This window comes from Mchenga conophoros, linkage group LG17 (assembly GCF_057382185.1).
Source record: "Mchenga conophoros isolate Kocher_MC1m ecotype Shallow Benthic linkage group LG17, M_conophoros_male_GT1.1, whole genome shotgun sequence".
In the NCBI taxonomy this organism is placed as follows: Eukaryota; Metazoa; Chordata; class Actinopteri; order Cichliformes; family Cichlidae; genus Mchenga; species Mchenga conophoros.
The window spans coordinates 8327513-8351363 of NC_140542.1; the positions used below are offsets into that span (position 1 = coordinate 8327513).

Below are 23851 nucleotides of genomic sequence, written 5' to 3' on the forward strand. Positions count from 1 at the left end.
TATGGAAGCAGTAAGTGTGGACTTAATTTCTCACAAGTGTGCAGAATCCCAAGAAAACTTTCTTTTTTACGTGACAGTATATCCAACTTTCCCTCACTCACTTTGATCTAGAATCTCACGTTGTTACATGGTGAAGCAATTTTTAACGATTGCTGCAACAAAGACTAAAGTCGGTTGGGTTACAGATTACACTCATCAGTAATGACTACAATCCGAGTTCTGACACAATTCTAAGATGAAGTGAATTTAAAAAACAAACAAACTTTAAGATATTATAATGCATCACTGTGGCTCATCCATCCATCCATCCATTCGCTTCCGCTTATCCTTTTCAGGGTCGCGGGGGGCGCTGGAGCCTATCCCAGCTGTCATAGGGCGAGAGGCAGGGTACACCCTGGACAGGTCGCCAGTCTGTCGCAGGGCCAACACACAGGGACAGACAACCATTTGCACTCACATTCATTCACACCTAGTGACAATTTGGATTATCCAATTAACCTATCCCCACAAGCTGCATGTCTTTGGACGGTGGGAGGAAGCCGGAGTACCCGGAGTGAACCCGCACAAACACGGGGAGAACATGCAAACTCCACACAGAAAGACCCCGGCCTGATGTTGGAATTGAACTCAGGACCTTCTTGCTGTGCGGCAACAGTGCTAACCACCGTGCCTCATTTCAGTATTATGTTTTTGAGTCATGGCTGAATGAAGCTGTGAGGACTACAGTCTAAAGGATTTACAGTCTACAGTCTTGGATTTATTAAAGATATATTTAATTAGATTTAATCTATTTGATCTATTCCCCATATGGAAATGTTCCAAAGTTACTTATGAAAGGGAAACCAGCTGTTTCCATTTTGCAAACTTATACTGTAATGTTTGGTTTCCATGTGTGCTACATTTCAGTAGCCTACTTTCTAAAATAATACACAGTTAGTAAAATCTTCTAATTCTGGTAAAAGTGTGTTACTTAAAATATTGAACACATTCCAATTTTTAGCTGTAGAGGTGCTGTACAGTAACACACCACACTCGTGGTTCTGGTTACAACGTTTTAAGGCCATAGGTGCAGTTTCCTGCGCTCTCAAAACAGCCTTGGAAGTTCTTGGACAGCCGTTAACTAGCACATAACTACATGGCCTTTTGTGCACAAAAAAAACAAACTGACAAATGATTAGAATCTTTTCACTGGAAACAATGGATTCATTCAGCGGGACCATTAGGGAGACTGCTTTAGACATAATGCTAACATCTGGCCACTGTTTAGATCAAGACGTTATTGCTGCATTAGCTGATTACTTGTGCAATGAGGGCAAGCTATACACACATGATTAGCATACCATGATCTTATTACATTGTTAGCCATCCAATCCACTTGTCGGTAGACTAGTGTTATCATTTAATTGGAGTTATGACTCTCACCATCTGGCCAGATTATTTGGAAAATATGCTCTCCGCATATTCTTTAGGTAAATATTTATTGTTCCAGCTAGTTTCAGCTTACTGCTGTTTGGTGCTGTGCAGGCTGTGTACATGTATTCATAGATCAGCAAGAGTGCATCCTTTCATTTGACTCCTTTTATGCTGCCCTACTAAAATGTAGTCGGCCTTATAGCCACCAGTTCCAACTGGTTCACAGCCGTGTGAATTACTGACTTAGTAAAGACCCAGAGACACAATATTAAGCCATAATGATCACTTACAAGCAGGATTACTGACAAACAGCTTTTGCGATAGTGACCACAGTCATTGGCTTTTTATTCAAAATTGTCCACAAAACACCAGATTCTAAATTCATTTCTTACGGCACTTACTGAAATTAAACAGCCATATAATGACTTTCTGTCAAGGTCAGATCACTTTTGTATCCTTAGGGAGTGGTGGTAAGGAGGGCACTAATGGATGGCATTACCCAGTAACTCGATCTTAGATGAATGGATGAAAATAATCTGTTGACCCTGAAGCCTGAACCCAAGGACAATGTGAATGTATACTGTAAAATCGATGTAAGTTACAAGAAATACTGCAAAAATAGGCACAAACATACGAACACTGGCAATGTGTTGAACAGTTTGAACAGGTTTCCATATTGTAAAATGTTTTCTTATTTACATTAAACTTATACAAATTAATAAATATATGTAAGGAAAAAAGCTTTTAATTTATGTGCATGTGTGTATGAAGGGGTGTGATATTAGGTATCCTAGGCTTTTGGAGCATGTGGCTACAGGCCCGTATGCTCGAGGATGCTTTCCTCCAGTTTCAGGTAATCACTGTACTCCTTCAAGTCCGCCTCCTCGCTGTCTACCTGGAATGTGACTGGCTTGTCAGGCTCCTGCAGACAAAGCCAGAGAAACAAGCTTCATCATAAACAATAATTACGAAACAATAGAGCACCTAATCCAAGATCTCAGCGTTTCCCATCGTAGAGGCAGAAAATTACATTGCCTCTGAATTTTACTGAACTGAAATTTTATTGAAGGATGCAAATATTAAATAAGATGACACTTTTCTAGTAAAATCTGGACTGTGCCCTGCATCTGTGTATTGCATGCAGGGCACAGTCCTTTAAAGAAAAAAAAAGGAAAATTAGGATACTGTGTGGAAAATTCCTGATACTTTCCTCCCACAACAGTAAACCTGACAGTATTGTTCATATCATATTTAAGCTGTGCCTTGTCCTTATCATCCATCTAAATTCAAATTGCCGTAGATGTTTTAAAGCCAACAGCAGAAAGAAGCTGGAGGTGAACATGAAAATTCATTCCTGTTTAGAGGAATTAAGAGAAAGTATCCACTCCAAGTGACATTACTAAAGCAAAACAAAACTTTTTTGGTAGCTGCCATGCAGCCTAAGATAGAACCAGTTAGCCACTTAAGTTTGCTTCTATACTTAGCAGGCAGACTGTCAGGCACTGCCTGTCAATAACTACCCTATCCCCAGTGCTTGGGATCAAATAACGATGTGAATGAATTAAACATAAGCGGATAGAAAATGAGAGAGAGACACAAAAAGAGATACACGAGTGCCTTCTTCATCTTTTCCAATGTCAACTTTATACGTCCACATATTTAGCTGGGTCAGTACTAAAACTTTTGTAAGTCTGCTGAAGATTCTGATCACCAATGCAGGGAAGCTTTGTGGGAAGTCACGGTTTAACTCAAGGACACTTTCACTGTAGACAAATGGCAAAGGACACAGGGAAAGAAAAGCTTTAGTGTTCTCCTATCCTTTCTCGTCCTTCATTTTCATTTCAAATCTAACCATTCGTTGTGCGTCACTATGGTCTGAACTGTCAGATCTAGGAAATTACAAACACTGGACACAGGACATCTTTCCTCCCTCTCAGCTGCTGTTGAGCCACCTTCCAGTCACACTGATGGAAACTGGCACCTTGAGACTTCTGGGAATTCAGTTTAGAATTAAAACCTACTGCTCACCACTTGTGAGCTGAGGGAGCTGAGTGTAAAAGCGAAGCTCTCAATTTACCGGTCGATCTACGTCCCTACCCTCACCTATGGCCACGAGCTGTGGGTAGTGACCGAAAGAACGAGATCGCGGATACAAGCGGCAGAAATGAGCTTCCTCCGAAGGGTGGCTGGCCTCTCCCTTAGAGATAGGGTGAGAAGTTCGGCCATCCGGGAGGGGCTCAGAGTAGAGCAGCTGCTGCTCCACATCGAAAGGAGCCAGCTGAGGTGGTTCGGGCATCTGACAAGGATGCCCCCTGGGCGCCTCCTGGGCGAGGTGTTCCAGGCAAGTCCCACCGGGAGGAGGCCCCGGGGCAGACCCAGGACACGCTGGAGAGATTATATCTCTCGGCTTGCCTGGGAACGCCTTGGTATTGCCCCGGATAAGCTGGAGGAGGTGGCTGGGGAGAGGGAGGTCTGGGCCTCTTTGCTTAGGCTGCTGCCCCCGCGACCCGGCCCCGGACAAAGCGGATGAAAATGGATGGATGGATGGATGCTCACCACTTGTTTCTTGGACTCGCCTTCCTCCTTTCTCGGTTTCGCCCACAGTTCTTCCCACTCCAAATAATCCTTCAGCCTGTCATTCTCTTGGTCAAAGAAGATCTGCATGTTTAAATCCTGCATACAAACAAAGCAAAACAAGACAAAGATACTAGTTAGCAGTCAATAATACTGTAGCAGCCATTAAATACCTTTAAGAAAAATAACACATTTTTACCGCAGTTTCTTAACATTACACAAGGGTCCAAGCAAAACAGACAGCTCACAGTCTTCTTACCTCATTCTTAACCGGGGAGCGGAGGGCCTTTGGCACATTGAAAACACGTAGCACTCCAAGGTTGTCAGCAACAGCCAGGTAGTGTTGTTTGGCTGTAAGTACAAAACAGTCCATTAAATGAGTTTTAAGGTTCAAAAATCGTATCTGTCCTGAGCACCTAATATAAGCCAAGAACTCACAGGCGGTGATACAGGGTTTGATGCAGGTAATTCTGGTACTGGCGACGTGTTCATGGACGTGTGTAGGTTCGCTGGTGTTTAGGAGCAGGTTCCACACCTCAATACTGCCATCATTTCTCCCAATGAAGAAAACCGCAGATCGGGAGAGGGACCAGCATGCCGCACTGTACTCTTGCTCAGAGCTTGGTCCCACGAAGATTGGGCCACCCTGGATGTTGTGGTTTACAAGAAGTATTTAAAAAATTTTGTGCGTTCTGAAGCATTTTAATTATTGAATTATGTGCTCCAATTTTGTCGATTGAACTTGTGGTATTTTACTTGTGTGTTACTTAGGACGAATTAGTCTGTGCATGGTTCCCATTTGGACGTGCTTCAAAAACCAAAATTGACAGTTTTATCCAAAAACCAAACAAACAAAAAAACGTGATTGCTAATGCTGAGGCTCCACAAACCATACATGGCTGCTTCATCCATTTTTTATGTACAGTCTATGTCTGTGACCAACTGAATAAGTGTGAATAGTTTTGCTTAGTTTTGCAGTTTAAATGATCAAAACAGCAACCAAGAAATTACGTAATTTGAATTGTCTCAATTCTATGTGATGTATGCATACGTCATGTGAGGTAATCAATGTTTTCTGTTGCAGTACCATCACACCCTCTTTCCAGATGGCAAAGTTCCAGCCTCCTGTTGTCAAAAGAATGTCTTTGAAAAAGGGTGATCGCTGCATTGTGTTCACAAACCAGGCATGAGTTCTAAAACAGAGCAGGGGCTTGGCACCTGGGAGTGAAGTGAGACAGATGGAGAATATGCACAGTTTTATTTGACAGTAATTTCCTTCCAGGGTAATCATAATGCAAAGGAGCAATTAACCCTGTAAAACATTATGGTCATTACATTTGCCCAGGTTACCAAACTAAATAGTGGATTTAATGTGAAAGTAGCAATCAAAGTCATTTCAATAAATTGGGTGTAATTGTTTTATGAATCAACGTACTGCTGTCAGTCTGACAGCTGAGCACTGGTGAGCCATAAAAAACAGAGCGCGGCAAGCCCGACTACTCACTGAACTTTCGTCCAAACTCATCTTCCTCCAGTTTCCAGTCAGTGTAGACAATCTCTCCTTCCTGTAAAAAATGAACATAAAACTGTTTATAAATATATGTATGCGTCTTCCTTATTTCAGTTAAGTTGTAAAGTATAGGACACTCCTTAAGTGGCATGACAAAAACATGTGCAAAAACCTAATAAAAAAAATCATTCATTATTGGTTATGCCAACTTGAGATGAACTTCAATGTAACAAAAAGAAGTCCAGCTTGCTCACAAGCTGAGTAAAGTCAAGAGTTAAGTTAAAAGTTAAGCAGTCAAGAACTTAACTGTATTTTTTACTTGCTCTATGTTGATATCATTTGAAGACATTTTCAAGTTTCAAGTTTTATTGTCATGTACAGATAAACAATGTAGCCACATTTAACCATAATGAAATGTTTTGGCTCGTGCTCCTCTGCCTTACATGAGCATATAGAGAGTGTACAGTTTATTTAGAAGAAAATAACAGAATTTTTACCTCTGTTCCAACATAAAACTTGGTATTGACATCGTCCAGGGTCTTGAGCGTCTTGGCTGAAGGTATTCTGAGTTGACTGTATTCTGGGAGGACCTCTGCGCCATCATTTTCATTATCTTGTTATGTAAGACAAAACAGGAAGAGACGGTAAAGTAAGAACAGGTTAAAAGTTCAACTCATTGTTTTTTATTTATTTATTTAACATTTCAGTGACCTGAGAGAGGGAGCCTGGTGCTGACGTGGGACTAAAATGTTCACAATACTCAGCGCCTTGTTACTAGACAAGTACAAATATTTCAATAAACTCAAATAGGGGAAGAAGAATAGGTGACAACTAGCAGATTTTAGGAAAAAGAACATCTGCTTTATTCAAATGAAGGAAATAACAGCCTGAACCGCGGCAGTGGTGCTGTAATTTGACCGTGAACAAGACGACAGAAGTACTAAAGCAAGTGAGGTGGGGAGGGGGTACAGCCGAAGTGAAAGGGCTGGTAAGAGTGGATTTGAAGGGAGAGAGAAAGAAAAGCACAAGAGGTAGAGGTAGGAAGGAAGCCTGTGGAGAAAACAGGGACAGGAGGTAAAAGGTGGAGGGGCTGAAATAGGTTAAGCTGGTAGAAGCCTTTTCCATCACAAAAGCCTGACTGTCTGCCAGAGATCATGTGGGTCTATCTGTTCACAGCCCCTTACCTGTGGACCGCTCTCGATCAACTCTCACTCTTAAAGGTTAGATCAGATTACCAAACCACGTCTTCTAAATCTATTTTCTCCCAGTTAAGATGTGTGTAAAGATATGAGAAAGATGATACAGGAACAGCTACAGACAGTGTTTGACTTTGCTTAATCCCCATGAGCGCCTGCTCACAATTTATTTCAGTGTGAAAAATCATGTTAACAAGTATATTGTAGCTTTTTAAATGTTCAGAAAAATGTCAAAAGGCACAGAAGCAGACAGCAAAGACCACCCTCAATCAATGTGAGTCAGATATCTTAGGTAACGCTGCAGTATTAATCACACAGGGATTCATTAAAATCGTAATAACAGACTCCCTGAGGGCTGATGAAAAAAGAAGCAGATTTAATGCTTGAGTTAGTAAGCATATTAATTCTATAACAACCAGCCACCAAGGCTGTGTTTATGGAAGCCAGACAAAGACATGTCTCTTCTTGACCAGCCAGGACACACATGATCATCTTCTGGCCCTCAAGGAGTCTGAGCAGCATATTGCAAAGAGCTGACAGTCAGCAAAGCCAATGGTCTGCAACTATGGCGGCCTTGTTTTGGAAGTATCGCTTAATAAAGTGCCATGAAACCTGAGGAGAGACAAGACAGAGAGAGAAATAGAGTAGCTCAGGGCCAAATGAGCCCTGCCCCACTGATCACTGTGCTCAGCCATCCAAAAGAGAACTCAAGAATCCAAAACTCCCTCAAAGAGGTCAGGAGACATGTCTGTGATGCTCACTGTTTGCCCTCCTCACTTACTTCAGTTTTTAACACATTCTGTGCCATTCAGATATTATAAGAATTGTTCAGGCACATAAAAGAATAATTGCTCTTTACCTTTGATATTTTGAAGACACAGTGAGTGTATCTTTCTATAGTTTGCGCTTGAGCTTTGCTTCAATACTTTCCTCATCAAAACTGTTATATGGACAACAATGAAAATGAGACTATCAGCTACAATGGGGAAATCATTTCTCTAATTGTTATGGTAGTTTAATTTTAATGGAGGGCACACTGAATATAAACCAAAAATCCAGAAAACACTTTATATAGAAGTTATAAATTGATTTTGAAAGAAGAATTTGATCCATGACCAAAGAGCCGTCCATGACCCATCTTTAGTGTTCTGACTGAGGAGAGGATGTTTGTGTCCAAGATTTTACGTTACGTTACATTGGTCCCTCAGTGCAATGAGTTTGCCCTGAACCATTAGCAGAAAAACAGTCCTAAAGCATGTTTACATCTCCGTGCTTGACTGTGGGGATGATGCTCTTAGTGCCATATGCAGCATTTCTCTTCCTTCAAACACAAACACAATAACTTGACCACAGTACTTTCTCCCATTTACATCCTCATTGGCAAATTTGACATGGGCCTGTAAATGTGCCTTCTTGAGCAGGGGACTTTGCGAGACCCGGAAGATTTCTGTCCATTGTCCAAACCGTTACCAATGGTGCTCTTGGTGTCTGTGGTCCCAACTGTAGCCAACTCCAGCCTCAACAGGTCTGCAGTCCTGCCCCTGACATCCATGGAGAGCTATTTGGTCTTACTTATGGTGGTGGAGAGGTTGGAATGGGACAAACAGATTCAGGAGTATCTGTAACTGACTGATTGACTGTATGAATCATACTTGTTATTAATCTCTGGCTCTCTTCCACAGGATGTCTTTTATCCTGTCTTCCCTCTCTCACCCCAACCGCTCAAGGCAGATGGCCCCGCCCCTCCCTGAGCCTGGTTCTGCTGGAGGTTTCTTCTTGTAAAAAGGGAGTTTTTCCTTCCCACTGTTGCCAAAGTGCTTGCTAATAGGGGTTCATATGACTGATGGGTTTTTCTATGTATTATTGTAGGGTCTACCTTACAATATAAAGCACCTTGTTGTTGTGATTTGGCGCTGCATAAATAAAATTGAATTAATCTGTCTGCCGCATGCAGACATGCAAATCAATTTATAATGTTTATGTATTTTTTTCTAGATTTTTGGTTGATTTTCTGTTTCTCTCCATTAAATTGAAGCTTCCATGAATATTAGAGACTGTTCTTTTTTTTCCAATAAGCAACAAATTCAGCAGGGGATCAAACAACATCTCTTATGGACAATCGGTTTGATTTGAAAGAGCATGTGAGTGAGTCAGCTTCCTAAAACGTTTGGCATCAAACAAAAAAACCACAAAGTATTTTGTGTAATTAAGTAATGTGACTGATTGCAGGAAAACAGAGAACGAGTATAGCAGACTGAAACAGACAAAGCCTTGCAGCCTCGAGGGTAAAAGCTCTTGCTCACCTGTGTTCCTACCTGTATTACTATTACAGGTGTAATGTTCTAGGCTGAACTTCAAAGGAGCATACTCTCCACTTGTATCAATCTTTGGCAGGGAAACCTGACACATGGCATAAAAGAAGATGGCTTTTATCACTTGAAGAAAAAAAGAAAACCTTATCTAAAACAAAATCACAGAGCATGCTCAAGAATCTACACACTGAAATCATTACCTAAACCCCAGTTAAATAAATCCAATGCACACGTAAATACAAATTAAATAGTTATTCAATTTAAGCCATTTTCCTTATTTTCTTGTAACAAATCTTTGTCTGCAGAATAATTACTGATGTGTAAAAATAACACTAAACATCGAATCATTCTTTTTCTTATGGTTGATTTTCTTATGGTTGGAAGTTGAAGAAAAAAGCTCTTTCTACACAAATCACAAGCTCTGTAATGCATCCCAGACATGAAAGTACCCTGAAGAGTGGTTTCCATGTCCGGTCCAGGTGTTTGAAAGTTGTGGGGATGCTATAGGGTGTCATCATGGTCTTCTGATCCACATCTTGCTTCCTGTCGGCCAGAAACTGGTTCTGTAGTTTTGGCACTCGCAGATCCCAAAACATGACACTGCTTTAGACAGAGACACAATAAGATAATGTGGAATTAAGAACCACCTGAAAATTAACAAAATTCTCTATCATCAAATGTTCATATTCAAACATGATTGTTGCATATATAAATGTGGTTATTGCCAAAAACAACAGGAGCAGTGTTTTGAAATCTTTCTGTCATTTGCAACTCCTTTAGCGCCAGTCTAATGACGCAGAGTGTGAAACACAGTCTGTATTCACATTGATACTTCATATCTAAACTGAATAACAGGACATGCAAAATGAAGTAACACATAAAAACACTAGTGAGAATTAGACTGCATAGCTATTTCCTGAGAAATATAATGATTGCCAGATACACTCATTTACGTGGTTTACAAAAGGCAATATTTTAACCAACTGCACAGCTCTTCAATATATTATTGGCTCAGTATGTTCAACCAGAGGAGAATGACTACAGATTACACCATAGAATTAAGATGAAACCGGAAAAATAATCCAGCGTGTTTGAGTGCCATAATATATATTCACCAATAGAAAGCTTTACAACTTTACATTATTAAAAAGCATCTTTACAGTCTACTCTACAAGAAAAAAAAATAACTCTATATAAATACCTTTCATCTTTATGAAGAATTTATAGGTGATTTTTTCACACATATACATTTTATGTTTTAAACTTAGCTAGTAGCTGTTATGTCTTGTTAATCCAAGTCACTGATCTGAACAAAATTGTAGTGTTTCATTATTTAATTGATATGTGACTTGGCACTAATAGCCAGACAATTTGTCTGCCAACTACAGACAGTAAAACCAAAACCATACTCGAAGCTAGGTATGTAGCTTGCTAACTTTCTAGCATTAGCCTGAAGTTAGAATTCCATCTTCTCTAAGAGATCTGGTACTGCTTGAATTTTTCTGTATCTTGCAACTGTGTTTCTACTCTTTTTACAATTCAGCAATAAATACTTCTACTTCTTATATTCTTTGTATTTGCTTTCTTTTGTGTTTAATTTCCAGCGTTAGTTATAAGTCAGTTTGATTTGGAATTACACAAATATATACACCAAGGAACTTAAATTATGATGTATTTATTTAGCTCATGTTACGGCATAAGTAGTATAGTATTCCCATTTGGGTTGTTTTGCTTATTATCTAAATTTGTCGAGGTTTTGCTGTAATTTCATAATAATATTTTATGTATCCTTTTTTCTATGCACATGTAAAGGTGTGGCAAAGTCAAGTCAGTTATGATGAGGGAAAATGACTAAAACCCATTTTCTAAACGCTGTTCACTTCCAAAGGTTTTCTTTCTTTTCTTTTTTTCCCCCCTGTATTTGACCTTCATTAGAATGTCAACAATCCAGAGAGACTCAAAACAAGGGCAGCGAGAGAGAAAGGGGACGTGATAAAGCAAACAGTGGATCTAGTGAGTGTATAATGTATCCATCAGGTAACCAGAGGCCTTTGTTTGCCTACTTTGCAAATAACTGTATGTATTAAAAAACACACACATGTTATCAGCCACTAAAATCACACTTAGAATCAACATCCAAAGTACATACTGACAAGCAGTGAAAAGTAAGAAGAAAAAGTATCAGGAGTTATTTTTTTCATTAAACTGTAGAGAACTTACCAGTCAGGGGAGCAGGTGACAACTTGAACAGACATGTTAGAAATGTTTTGAACTGGAACGCCTGTCCTGGTCACCTAAACAGAGGGAGTTACAAAATCAATAAATGTCTGCATCAGGCTTGGTCTTGGTTCATGAAGCTGTATGGGTGGTTGGATTTTCCCCTGGGGGCACTTTGATGATTGCCTTATTTTACTTATCAAGATAACTGAAAGTGATCGATGTGATTTACTGCAAGTAACTACATAGAGGTAAGTGATAGGCACAAGTGGGAAACCAAATCTGGACATATATGGCTAGTAATTTTCTGTGCTAGCCATATATGTCTAGCACAGAAAAGCTAACCCAAAATACCATAGTCTTACTGCAGAAAATATATCTTTAGATAAATATAAGTTTAGATTTGATTTCTTTTGACGTTGTGATTGTGGGGTTTGTTTTCCTCTGAACATATATTCTACATTGCTCCTTTTCTGTGCTCGCACCCTCATTTGTAACATTTGCTCTGCTTGCTATCTACTTCCCACTAATGCCCTACATCCTCTTAGTCCTGTTTATAGTGAATTGGCCATTAACCTGTCACCATTCCAAAACAAGACAGAGAAATCAGTATGCCAGTATGAGACCTGACCTTGAAGTGTGTGTTTTGTTACCATTTTGAGATTGGGGGTTTTAGTATGTTGAATTACGACACAGTGTTTGTATTAGATATAATTTAGGGAGGCTGAGATCTAAAGATTGCTTTTCTGAGACTATTGCTGTGTAGTCACACAAAAACACCTTTTATCCACACGCTAAACAGCAGTAACCTTGTGGAAGGGCTCAGAGTAGGCTCATGTGCGCCTGGTGGAAAAAGTAATTCCCAACAGTTGTTAATTCCCTCCAACCCCTTTGCCCTTCAGTCCCTCAGTACCTCAAATGTTTTCGGCAGCCACTGGACATCAGTAACTGGGGATTTGTGGCTGCTTTCTATGGAAGAAACTGCACAGTAGCTCATGACAGGAGTCTTGTTCTCTTTTTTGTTACCCAAGTCCTGTAGGGAAAGCAGACACGCGACAGTAATGTGCTGTATGGTGAGCTCTGACAATTCAGTCTACACACAAATTCAATCTAGACACAAAGACTGTACACAGCTGAATAACCACTGTAAAACGCACAAGCAGAATAATGAAATGCAAATGACGACTTCGATGTGTGCATGGAAAAACAAACAGCACACAGATAAATACACTCAAACACATTCTGGCACAATAGAGCCACTTAAAAAACATAAAATCGCTGCAATATGATTATTTAATTTGTTTAAAACACCTCCTCATAGTATTGCAAGCAAATTTTAAACATATATCTTAGTCGTTTTGTGGACCTGCAATTGGATTTATTATGTGCAATGGAGCGAATAAAAAAAAAGTAGATAGAGAAGATGTTAATTTAAAATGTAATTCTTCATTTATCTGACAACCCAGTGACAGGTGGTGGTGTAGCACAGCTTTCACATCACCTAACAGAGCGTTCTAGTAGATACAACTGCCACTGTTTACACTGCAAACAGCAGGAAGGGCAGTGATCTGATTTCACTGTGTGTTATCTTCTATGTGGGGGCAAGAAACAAGAGTTATGTAACAGCTGGCGTATGTGAGCCGGTGCTGTTGACTCTGGTGAATAAAGGGCTAACAATGACAAAGAGAACAGAAGGAGGCACAGAGGGTGGGAGAGGGGAAGGCAGCAGTAAGGAGAAGGATGGAGGCAGCTGCTCCACTGTAGTGGCAATAAAAACACCCAAGGTAAATCTGGGCCAGAGATGATAGGACACGAGTGTCTACTTAAATACAGCTGGAAGATATCAGTGCAGGTTAGGCTTTAAGCGGAAGCTTTAAGAAACTGTAAAACAAAACATTTTAAAACTATAAAAGCTACACTGAAATGAGCTAAAACAAAACAAAGTCAAAACTTACATATCATTTAATTTTTGCATGATTCAATGTGCATAAAGTTAAAAGATTAAAATTAGTAAAACAATTTTTAAAAAAGAGACTTTTTCATTTGATTCAAAATTCATTTCAAATTTATATGTTGGATTATGCAGAAAAAATATTATTGGGCAGAAAGGTCTATTGCTTTATTATGTGTTCAGGTTGTGTATCATGTTATTCAAAAGTAACTAATTACTTTTTTCAAGTAACTTGACTAACATTGTACAGAGCAGCATGTCTCACTGCATCAGCACTGTGACTATTTCAAAGAGAGTATGGGTACTTACAAATGTGTCAGTGTCAGAGTCGGAGTCTGAGGCTTTTTTACTGTTAGGCCGTGTTCCCTGTAAGTGCGGGATGTGAAAAGAAATGTCCCACAACACCACCTGAGACATCAGCAACATAAAATCGTTTAGTGGTGATGATCATTTGAGCCTGAGACTATAGATAATAATATACAAATATATACATTAGAAAAAAAACCCTCAAACATATCATATTAAATGCTGACAGAAGAGTGGCAACAGCATGCGATACCATGTTTATATTGAACTAAAATGGGGGCATGGGATGAGAAACTGATTGTTTTGATTTGTGAAGTTGAGACGCTGAGTGAAAAAGGAGCACCTTGCCATTCCTGCAGCCACCAACAATAACATTTGGATTCGAAGGGCAGAACTCGAAGGCAAAAATGTCATCTGGGCACTCCAAGAGCAACTATATATATATAACAAAAAATCAAAACACATAAAAATGAGCATACACATATTTCCAAGCAGAGGTTTCCATGTATAAGGAGCTTCCCAACGCAAAAATGTATTTATTCTAGTCTCTCATATGCCTACACTAGACATAAGGGGAAAAAGACAGTATGCAGTACATTTTTTAGCTTTATTCCCTTTTGTAGAAAATATTAATTATTTATGTTATTTATATGTCTTGTCAAAGTGCCACTGGTCCCAGAGGCTGAAACCAAATCATGACACATGCACCATTGAAGGCACACATGGAACTCATATTACTTTTGAGCGATTTAGCAGCTTGGTTATATTGATTGAGTGCTTGGCTCAAATCAATAGATCTTTTCAAATTTACAGCAGAAGAAAAATTACAGTAAAGGGCAAAGACTTAGAGCTAACTCTCAAACACATACATTTAAAAAAATGTTTTCTCGACTCCCGTTAATGGGTTTCTCTCCTCTACTTCTCATACCCGGGGGTTAGATTGATCGGGGAAGCCATAGAAGACAATGAAAGCAGGACTGTTGATGTACACAGTGGACTTATCCAGCTGCTCCTCCTGTTTCTTTATAAAAGTCACAGCTATCAGACCTGCCACATAGACAAAAAAACACCACACCCCAGAATGTATCAGCTACATAGCAACAGGAAAACAGACCTGTGTTTACAAAGCCTTTTTTGAAAAATCTGTAGATCTACTCTAATTTCTACTTTACATAGAAGCCACAAATTGATAATGCATGTGCACTGATCACACTGATATTCTTTTTCTGGTTTTGTGGACGTCGATGTGTGTCTTAAGGTGACACGTTGATATTACAGATATTACAGAGCTTGTCAGTGAAGTTGAAATAACAGGAAAAGGGAGTTCAATTTCTTTTAGGCAGGCTATTGTATATTTGTACATATTTATATCATTGCCCACTAAGTGTATACTTTCTCGCCACAAGCTGCTGTTGCTGAAAAAACAAGAATTGGGCGAACTCCTGCCTGCCCAGGTCTGTGCAGGGGGTCAATAGTGACCTAATTTTTCCAACTAAAAAGTGAAAGAAAATGAATTATGATGATTTTAATGTGACCTGTCAGGGTTCTAACGATTATTTTCCAATGTTAATGAATGTCCAAAGTTTCTATGGTACACAAATCTTGACTTTATCATAAATGTACTCTATGCTATGTCTGTAGAAGTCTATGTACTTCACCATGGATTGTAGGGTGCCAGCTGACGCTGCTGATTTTCTTGCCCATGGCGCGCTTCTCGTCTGTGAAGGTCCATTGAAGCTTCAGACCTTCAGAAACCATCACTAACTGGTCAGAAGCTTCTGCTCCTATGCCCAAGGCCTTAAAGTCATCAGTGAACACATTCATTATGTGTGCCTGCTGAAGGGCATGCAAGACCCTGCAAAGTGAAAATGTACCTGTTGAAATTTGGACCGGTACTTTTTATGTATCATTGCTCACAGACAGCGGAGCAAACAGACAAACAAACAAACGCTGCTGGAAACATTTTTTCTCTCTCGCCTCGGCAGAGGAATAAAGTACACACAATTGTCTTAATACACCATCATCATATTTCCACTGAATATTCCTGCATTCATAATACTGGATGGGATTGAGTTATCTATGGCTGATATTTTGAGCATGGGTTGTTAAGAAGCAGATGGAAACGACGATACCATAAGAATTCATTTTACCTGGGGGTCACTGAGTTGACAAACTTCTTCAGTTTCTCAGACCTGAGGATGTTTTCTTTTTCTTTCTCTCTTAGCTCTCTTGGTTCATACTGGGTAAACACATTCCTCTGAACCGCCCTGTAAAATAGACAGAAGGCAACACATACAATAAAACATGGAACTTGCCTTACTTTTAAAACAATATGTTATGAAATGTGTTGCAGATTCACTGAAAGCATATATAATTTATATATACAGTGGGGCAAAAAAGTATTTAGTCAGCCACCGATTGTGCAAGTTCCCCCACTTAAAATGATGACAGAGGTCAGTAATTTGCACCAGAGGTACACTTCAACTGTGAGAGACAGAATGTGGAAAAAAAATCCATGAATCCACATGGTAGGATTTGTAAAGAATTTATACGTAAATCAGGGTGGAAAATAAATATTTGGTCACCTCAAACAAGGAAAATCTCTGGCTCTCACAGACCTGTAACGTCTTCTGTAAGAAGCTTTTCTGTCCCCCACTCGTTACCTGTATGAATGGCACCTGTTTGAACTCATCATCTGTATAAAAGACACCTGTCCACAGCCTCAAACAGTCAGACTCCAAACTCCGCCATGGCCAAGACCAAAGAGCTTTCGAAGGACACCAGGAAAAGTATTGTAGACCTGCACCAGACTGGGAAGAGTGAATCTACAATAGGCAAGCAGCTTGGTGTGAAAAAATCAACTGTGGGAGCAATCATCAGAAAATGGAAGACATACAAGACCACTGATAATCTCCCTCGATCTGGGGCTCCGCGCAAGATCTCATCCCGTGGGGTCAAAATGATCATGAGAACGGTGAGCAAAGATCCCAGAACCACACGGGGGGACCTGGTGAATGACCTGCAGAGAGCTGGGACCAAAGTAACAAAGGTCACCATCAGTAACACACTACAACGGCAGGGAATCAAATCCCGCAGTGCCAGACGTGTTCCGCTGCTGAAGCCAGTGCATGTCCAGGCCCGTCTGAAGTTTGCCAGAGAGCACATGGATGATACAGCAGAGGATTGGGAGAATGTCATGTGGTCAGATGAAACCAAAGTAGAACTTTTTGGTATAAACTCAACTCGTCGTGTTTGGAGGAAGAAGAATACTGAGTTGCATCCCAAGAACACCATACCTACTGTGAAGCATGGGGGTGGAAACATCATGCTATGGGGCTGTTTTTCTGCCAAGGGGACAGGACGACTGATCCGTGTTAAGGACAGAATAAATGGGGCCATGTATCGTGAGATTTTGAGCCAAAACCTCCTTCCATCAGTGAGAACTTTGAAGATGAAACGAGGCTGGGTCTTCCAACATGACAATGATCCAAAAGACACCGCCCGGGCAACAAAGGAGTGGCTCCGTAAGAAGCATTTGAAAGTCCTGGAGTGGCCTAGCCAGTCTCCAGACCTCAACCCCATAGAAAATCTGTGGCGGGAGTTGAAAGTCCGTGTTGCTCGGCGACAGCCCCAAAACATCACTGCTCTCGAGAAGATCTGCATGGAGGAATGGGCCAAAATACCAGCTACTGTGTGTGCAAACCTGGTAAAGACCTATAGTAAACGTTTGACCTCTGTTATTGCCAACAAAGGTTATGTTACAAAGTATTGAGTTGTATTTTTGTTATTGACCAAATACTTATTTTCCACCCTGATTTACGAATAAATTCTTTACAAATCCTACCATGTGGATTCATGGATTTTTCTTTCACATTCTGTCTCTCACAGTTGAAGTGTACCTCTGGTGCAAATTACTGACCTCTGTCATCATTTTAAGTGGGGGAACTTGCACAATCGGTGGCTGACTAAATACTTTTTTGCCCCACTGTATATGTATGTAGAGAAAGCAGAAAATATTTCTGAAATTGATTTCATCTTACTTCCTTGATTTGAAACAGATGCAGTCTTATTATCAGGCTAGTCAAACCTGCACGTGCTTTCCCTCCCTACAGAACAAATCCATTTTAAGTGTACTGATTTGCTGGCCTACCGCTCCGTCTGAGCAGTGCTGCTCTGCAGTTTGGGAACAGCCTGCATCCCGCAGTCCCTCTGCATCTGCTTGATGCTGAATCTGCTGTCTTGGTAGGAAGGACACGCCACGGAGCGACACTCAGCCTCTGTACTGTTGCGGTCAGAAAAACAGACAGGTAACCCCGGTCTGCGCTTTAAGTCAAACTTGTAGCACAGCTGATGATGACAGAAGAGACAGAACAGAATTCATGAGCAAAGCAATCAGATCAGATATAAACATTTAATGTTAATTTGAATATACTGCAGTGCCTTTTCTCTGGTCTCTTTGACAGACTCTTGATCTACTTCCAGCTCACTGCCGAGAGATATCCATGGCTTTGGTTCTGGGGTTTTACTGACATCATCCTCCAACACTATTATTTCAGGTTGTGGGGGCTGCAGAACCTAAATACAATTGTAAGAATATATAATATAAAGGCCAAAATAACAGTAAAAAAAAAAAACCACACACTAGCAATCTTTACATGTATTCATACTTACAGCAAAATGCTTATGCTAGGGAAAGATAATAAAGTAGTACTTAAAGTCTTAAATTTTACGGAAAAATAGCCTGGAAAGCGAAACACCCCGGATGATATATGACCTGTCACTATTACTAATAACTGGTGCCACAAAAGCACTAGAAACAATTAACGACCTTTAAATTAAATAATATAAAACTTCTGTTATGTTACTGCTTATCAGTATACATTTTTTAATTATTGGCCTGGTCTGTCTAATAACAAACATGTATTGAGGAAAGAAAAAACATATTAACAAAAGAGAACCTTGTTACTGTAACCAAAACTGTTAGCTTACATTATATATTCTAGCCTTGGCTTCTGGTGTGAGAACCAGGTAAAAACTCTGTCCATAGGTGAAATCTACATCAAAAACAAGCAATATTTCATCCTCTGGGTAGTCCTGTCAAAAGAAAGTGAAAATCACAGCATTAATTTTTTATGAGAGTGTTAGAATACATCACAGTACAAACTACTTCTCCAGTAATTTGGTTGAGAGTGAATGTGAGAATGCCCAAAACCCTACAAACATCACAAAAAACGAAATGGCTGAAAGGAAAACTGGTGTCTCATTTGTAGATGACTAAAGTTGCAAAGTTCTGTCATAAATGCATAAAAGAATTTAGATCAGACAGAGAAAAAAATGAAGTTAAACTGGTTGCTTTGTCTTTTCCCACAGCTCTTAACTTGGGTCTGTGCATCATCACAGTGTCTGGCTGCTGTTGTCTGAGTAAACTATGCAACAATGCATAACCAGCGCCTAACCAGCACAAACTGCTTCACAGGGTGGAAATCGGACACTGCGGCTCTTGTCTTAATATCCTGTATGATGTCGTCCTTTTCCAGCAGCTTGTAAGGGCTCTGCTCTGTGACATCCTCATCAATGCAGCATTCAAAGAGCTCCTGGGTGGCTGTTGTCAGGACGATGGGGTAGATGTCATCAGGGTGATCTTCAGGAGCGTTCAGAAACAATTGAGAGAAGAAAAATAGGGAAGTTATCTGATAAAACGAGCTTTTGGGCTTCATTCCCTAAAAGCAAAGCTGATGACTGATGACGGCTCAAATAAATACTAATACTAATACTACTACTACCACAAATAATAATAAAAATAGTGAGAATAATGATAATAAATAATTCAGAACCAATTACTTATGTTTTAGAATATTGAATGAGACTGTATCAGATAATCAAACAATAATGATTTTGATATCAAAACAATGTAAACACTCAGATAAGCAAACTCTGGTATAAATGTTGGGATTTTACTGGCTTGTGGATACGCACAACAGCTGCAAAGACCACTGACATGTATTTATTCAAATATGCTTGGAGTGGGCCTGGAGAATGTGTGCAGAATTGGTGCATTGCAGTGCATTGTCCATGGGGACAAGTCCTTGTGGTCACAGCAAACTATAAGGCACGCGTACATCCACGCAGAGCCTCGTGTTCACCTTCCAATGAAGAAATTTAACATCCCTCAGACCCAGCGAACGCCTCTCATCCTTCGCCTGCTTTGACTCTACAAATATCAGTCCTTATGAGAAGTCTGTGCACAATGTTTAAATGTTTCTAGGCGTACGTTTGTATCAGAATGTGTAAAAACCAATAGGGCATCCCTCAAGACATAAAGTGCAGTTACACACATTTATTCAGGACTGTTATAATACGAAGCCAAAGTACTTTACCATCGCCACAACAAAGCTTTTCCTAATAAACAATCCATTCAGACTCTACTATATCTAAGCCAAGCACAGTCCAGGGCATAGTACAGTAAACAAAGCTTTGTATAATGATAGTTTTCATCCTGCTTGTGGTCTCTCGCTTCAAAGTCTTTCCACAAGGTTGCTAAGGGGACACTGGGAATGCTCAAGTACAGCTTAAGTAACCACTTCCCAGCTGGGTGTGTCAACCTTTTCCACTCACACCACTTAGGCCTCACGCCAAATCATTGTAGTGGAAACTCACACCCTTCATTTCACAGAGTCATGTGTCAACCAAGGCATTTGTATTCATGGGAAATATTTGCTTGGGAGACATAAAGAGTGTGATGCGCAGCGTTCCACAGCCCTCAAGAATGCAATTAAATTATATTTGTTGGCTGCTCCAAAAAGCTATTTTTAATTTGTTAAGCTTCTTTTCTCTTGCATAATTTACCCAGGCATTTTTAAAAGCATACCACAAGATATTTATACCAAACCTCAGAGCATTGAAATTTTAGCACAGTTTGTTTTCCAGTCTGCTCATATTAGTGAAGAATTTAAGCTTGAACAAAATACATTTATCAGCGTATCCTTAATGTCACACAATGTGCAGAAACCTGCATTTATATTTGAACTAGAAGGCCAATGTGTTGTTATTGTCACAAAGATTTTAAACTGGTTCCTAAAAAATTACCATTAGTTTTATGGCTGAGCCCAGGCTTGGCTTGGGCTCAACCTAATTAGGTCATGTTCAATTTTGTCACGTTCACAAATTGGACTTAAACTGCTGGAAGTATAAGATTAAAAGGAATAAATAAATGCAAAAAAACTGAGCAAATTTTGAAAGGAAAAATATTTTTTACTCACAATCACCTAATCTAAATTGAAACATTACTTATGCTGATGGCTACAAGCACTTGATCAAAAACAAGTTTTGGGGTTGGTATGTCTAAGAAAAAACCAAATCTAGGGACACAGAGCCAAGTAGAGAAGAGCTCCAGAGCAGCGGTCCCCGGGCCTCGAACCGGTACCGGTCCGTGAGTCGTTTGGTACCGGGCCACGCGAGTTGAGGCTCAGGTGTGAAATGTATGGTTTTCAGGGTTTTTATTGGTTTTCAGTGTTATTTTATTATCGTTTTGATCGTTAACTCGGTTTTCCTGGGTCTTTTCACGTGCGTTATGAATAAATCTTCCTTTTTTCGGTAATGGTTTTATTTTGTTGTATTTATCCGCGACACCTTAAAGGCCGGTCCGTGAAAATATTGTCGGGCATAAACCGGTCCGTGGCGCAAAAAAGGTTGGGGACCGCTGCATTAGAGGTTACACAGCAGTACACTTGAGAACATATCAGAACAATGCACATATGAAGGATATATAACTATTCACATTATAGGACTACTTCAAAATGTGACTGTTCTTTTGACTTGAGCATTGCTACTGGTAAACCTGAAATGGAATAATAAGGGTCTGATTAATATGCTGTGCTGAAAGTCAGCACATATGTAGGAGATAAGTAGGAGAGCCAAATGCTCAGGCTCTCTGAGTTCAAGAATAAAAATACAGTGGTGAAAAATGAACAAAGCCAGCTTTTTGCAAAAGTAAAAACACAATAAGGAGTTCGAATTTAATTTTCTCTCTTCAAAAGAAAAAAAATACAAATAATTTTTTTTCTTACCAGGCTTTTCCATAGGTGAAGGTGTCAGATTGTCCTTGACTGAATAGAAAGTAACTGTTAGTTGTTAGGGTAAATCAAAAACAAAAGTAAGCCTGTTTAGATTGTTTTGACAATGTAGACTTACACTGTCGGGGCTATAAGCTGGAGACAGGTGGAATGGGTAACACAGGATATTTTAAAAAGGAACAACTCTGAGAACAATAATCTTTAACAAGGACATGGCACCATCACCTCATCGTAAAATGATGTGCTGATAGTATTTAACTGTATGCAGGTTTTCAGCTGTGGCATGGTGAATGTAAACCAAACACTGAGAATGGGGAATCACAGCTGAGCAGAAACCATCTGCAAGCACCAATGTCACTGTGCTGTCTAACATTACACTCAAGACCAAATTAAAACAATGCAAATAGCTTTTTTTTTCTGAGATTTTTTTTCTCAGCTATTTGTGTTACAAAACTAATTAAAAGTAATTCAGTTACCATGAGTTAAGAATCCCTCAACATAAACTTAATGGCCAATTCAAAAGCATCAAGGATTATAGGATCACCCTGGCTCTGGGAAATCCGTTTACTATTTTATTTACATGTCATGAAAGAACATCTTTCATACAGAGACATATACAATAAAAGCAAACAAATGCATTTAAATTCAGAAATTAATACTCCAGGACTCACCTTTTCCTTTAACACCTGTTTTTCTTGATGGACTTTTTTGCCTCTTGGGTGCCATCTTTGCTCTTTGGGCAGATTTATAAAGGGAAGAGAGGAAGTTTACACATTTTTTTCAACCAAACACATTCTGTACACAATTTTCAATTTAATTTTCACCACTGTCACTGGCATTAGAACTCATCCGCTCAGGCGATCTTGATGTCATTATCAAAAGCTCTGGTGACATCTTGTGGCAGATAAGGGAACTGCACTGCTTACTTTAAAAAAAGCTGGTGAACTCTGAGAATAAATGCTTATATTAATTTAAACAACTTACCCAAATAATACATGTTAAAGTTATTATTATGACAATAATAAGTTGTTGTTTAGTTGTCTTAATCAGAATTATAATACAGATTACAACCAGTGATAGAGGAAGTTTTATTATACACTTGTGTTATTGTATTGTGTTATATTTTGTGCATATCAATAAAATTTATTTAATTGGGCAACATGAAGTTACAGCAATTAGCACTGTTCCCCCACAGCAAGCAGGTCTTGGGTGCAAATCCATGACCTTTCTATGTGTAGTCTGTTGTTGTCCTTTGTTCTCCAGCTTTCTCCCACACTCCAAGGACATGCATGTTAGGTTAACTAGTTCTCTCTGTTAGGCCTGTAATAGACTGGTGACCTGGATGGATGTAGTCTAATCATCAAAAGTAGTAACAACATAATTTGCCCACTGGAAATAATGTTTAGTGATGCGAATATGCTCTGCCAAGAGGACGTTTTTACTGCTTTGTGTAATATTAGGAAACTTTATATATCCTCTAACAGCATCTAATTTAACAAGCTCAAATATTTTTCAATGAAAATTTTGTTAAAAACAAACTATGGGTGTGCACTTACAATAATAATTTACTAACATTATTTCACTTAATATTTCCTTCTGGAACAAAAATACACAAAAAAGGGAACTGGAAAGTATTGGGCCCATAAAATGCACTAACTCACGAAGATAAAATATTATTACAGTTTTGTAGTTTCTAAAAAGTTTTTTGTTTCATTTTGACGTTTGTTTTCAATACAGATTACTTTCTGAGTTCGCTTGTATTATTTGACAATGGTCAATTTAGGTTTTTATGCGTTTCCTAGTTAATGATAGTCTCATTTATTTCCTGAAATATGGATGGTATTTTAGTCAGTTTAATTTTAGTCCACTGTAGTACCAGTATCATATCCACATAGCTATCACTCAGTATAATCCAGAATATGTAAGTCTCGATTTAATATCATAAAGTATAACTCGTAACGTCCTGTTTTCTTTAAGGCTTACTTAGGCATTACAAATTAGAAGACATTAGCTATTACAGGCTAGTTACGTTAAGTTAGTCGTGTAGCTAGTTAATAGCTAAAGTCATCAAAAGAACATTGGATACGCAGCTTATTTTATGCTCGAAGGTGCAACTTTTCCCCTTTACAGAAGAATGAATCAATATTACCGTGATCTTACACCGCATAGGCTTCTTCTATCTTCTTGATATCTTCTTCGCACTCACTGTTTTTGCTCACCAGTGGGTTGGGAACCGCTGGGTTGCCAATGGTTACAAGAGAGAGGGCGGGAGAACATTGACTGGCATTCGCACGAGCTAA

At 39.4% G+C, this 23851-nt stretch overlaps 1 protein-coding gene across 3 annotated transcripts; it reads right to left on the minus strand.

Annotated features, from left to right (window-relative positions):
* Positions 1-1726: 1726 nt before the first annotated feature.
* Positions 1727-23830, minus strand: dnai3 (dynein axonemal intermediate chain 3). 3 transcript variants are annotated; one of them, XM_085251144.1, is made up of 23 exons: positions 23701-23830; positions 22223-22284; positions 21546-21584; positions 18936-19120; positions 18469-18573; positions 17920-18054; positions 17630-17826; positions 15630-15746; positions 15138-15334; positions 14408-14526; positions 13823-13912; positions 13483-13581; positions 12136-12255; positions 11226-11299; positions 9455-9605; positions 8997-9093; positions 5995-6110; positions 5492-5552; positions 5075-5205; positions 4426-4633; positions 4247-4338; positions 3970-4086; positions 1727-2335 (listed from the first exon to the last, which is right to left on the minus strand). In XM_085251144.1, the coding sequence occupies exons 2-23, from the start codon at positions 22275-22277 to the stop codon at positions 2225-2227; spliced, it is 2616 nt and encodes an 871-aa protein (XP_085107270.1). In that variant the 5' UTR covers positions 22278-22284; positions 23701-23830; the 3' UTR covers positions 1727-2224. The 3 variants fall into 3 exon arrangements, with proteins under 3 accessions (XP_085107270.1, XP_085107271.1, XP_085107269.1); XM_085251145.1 differs by having other exon boundaries at positions 9009-9093; positions 9455-9608; XM_085251143.1 differs by having other exon boundaries at positions 9455-9608; positions 23701-23829.
* Positions 23831-23851: the final 21 nt, after the last annotated feature.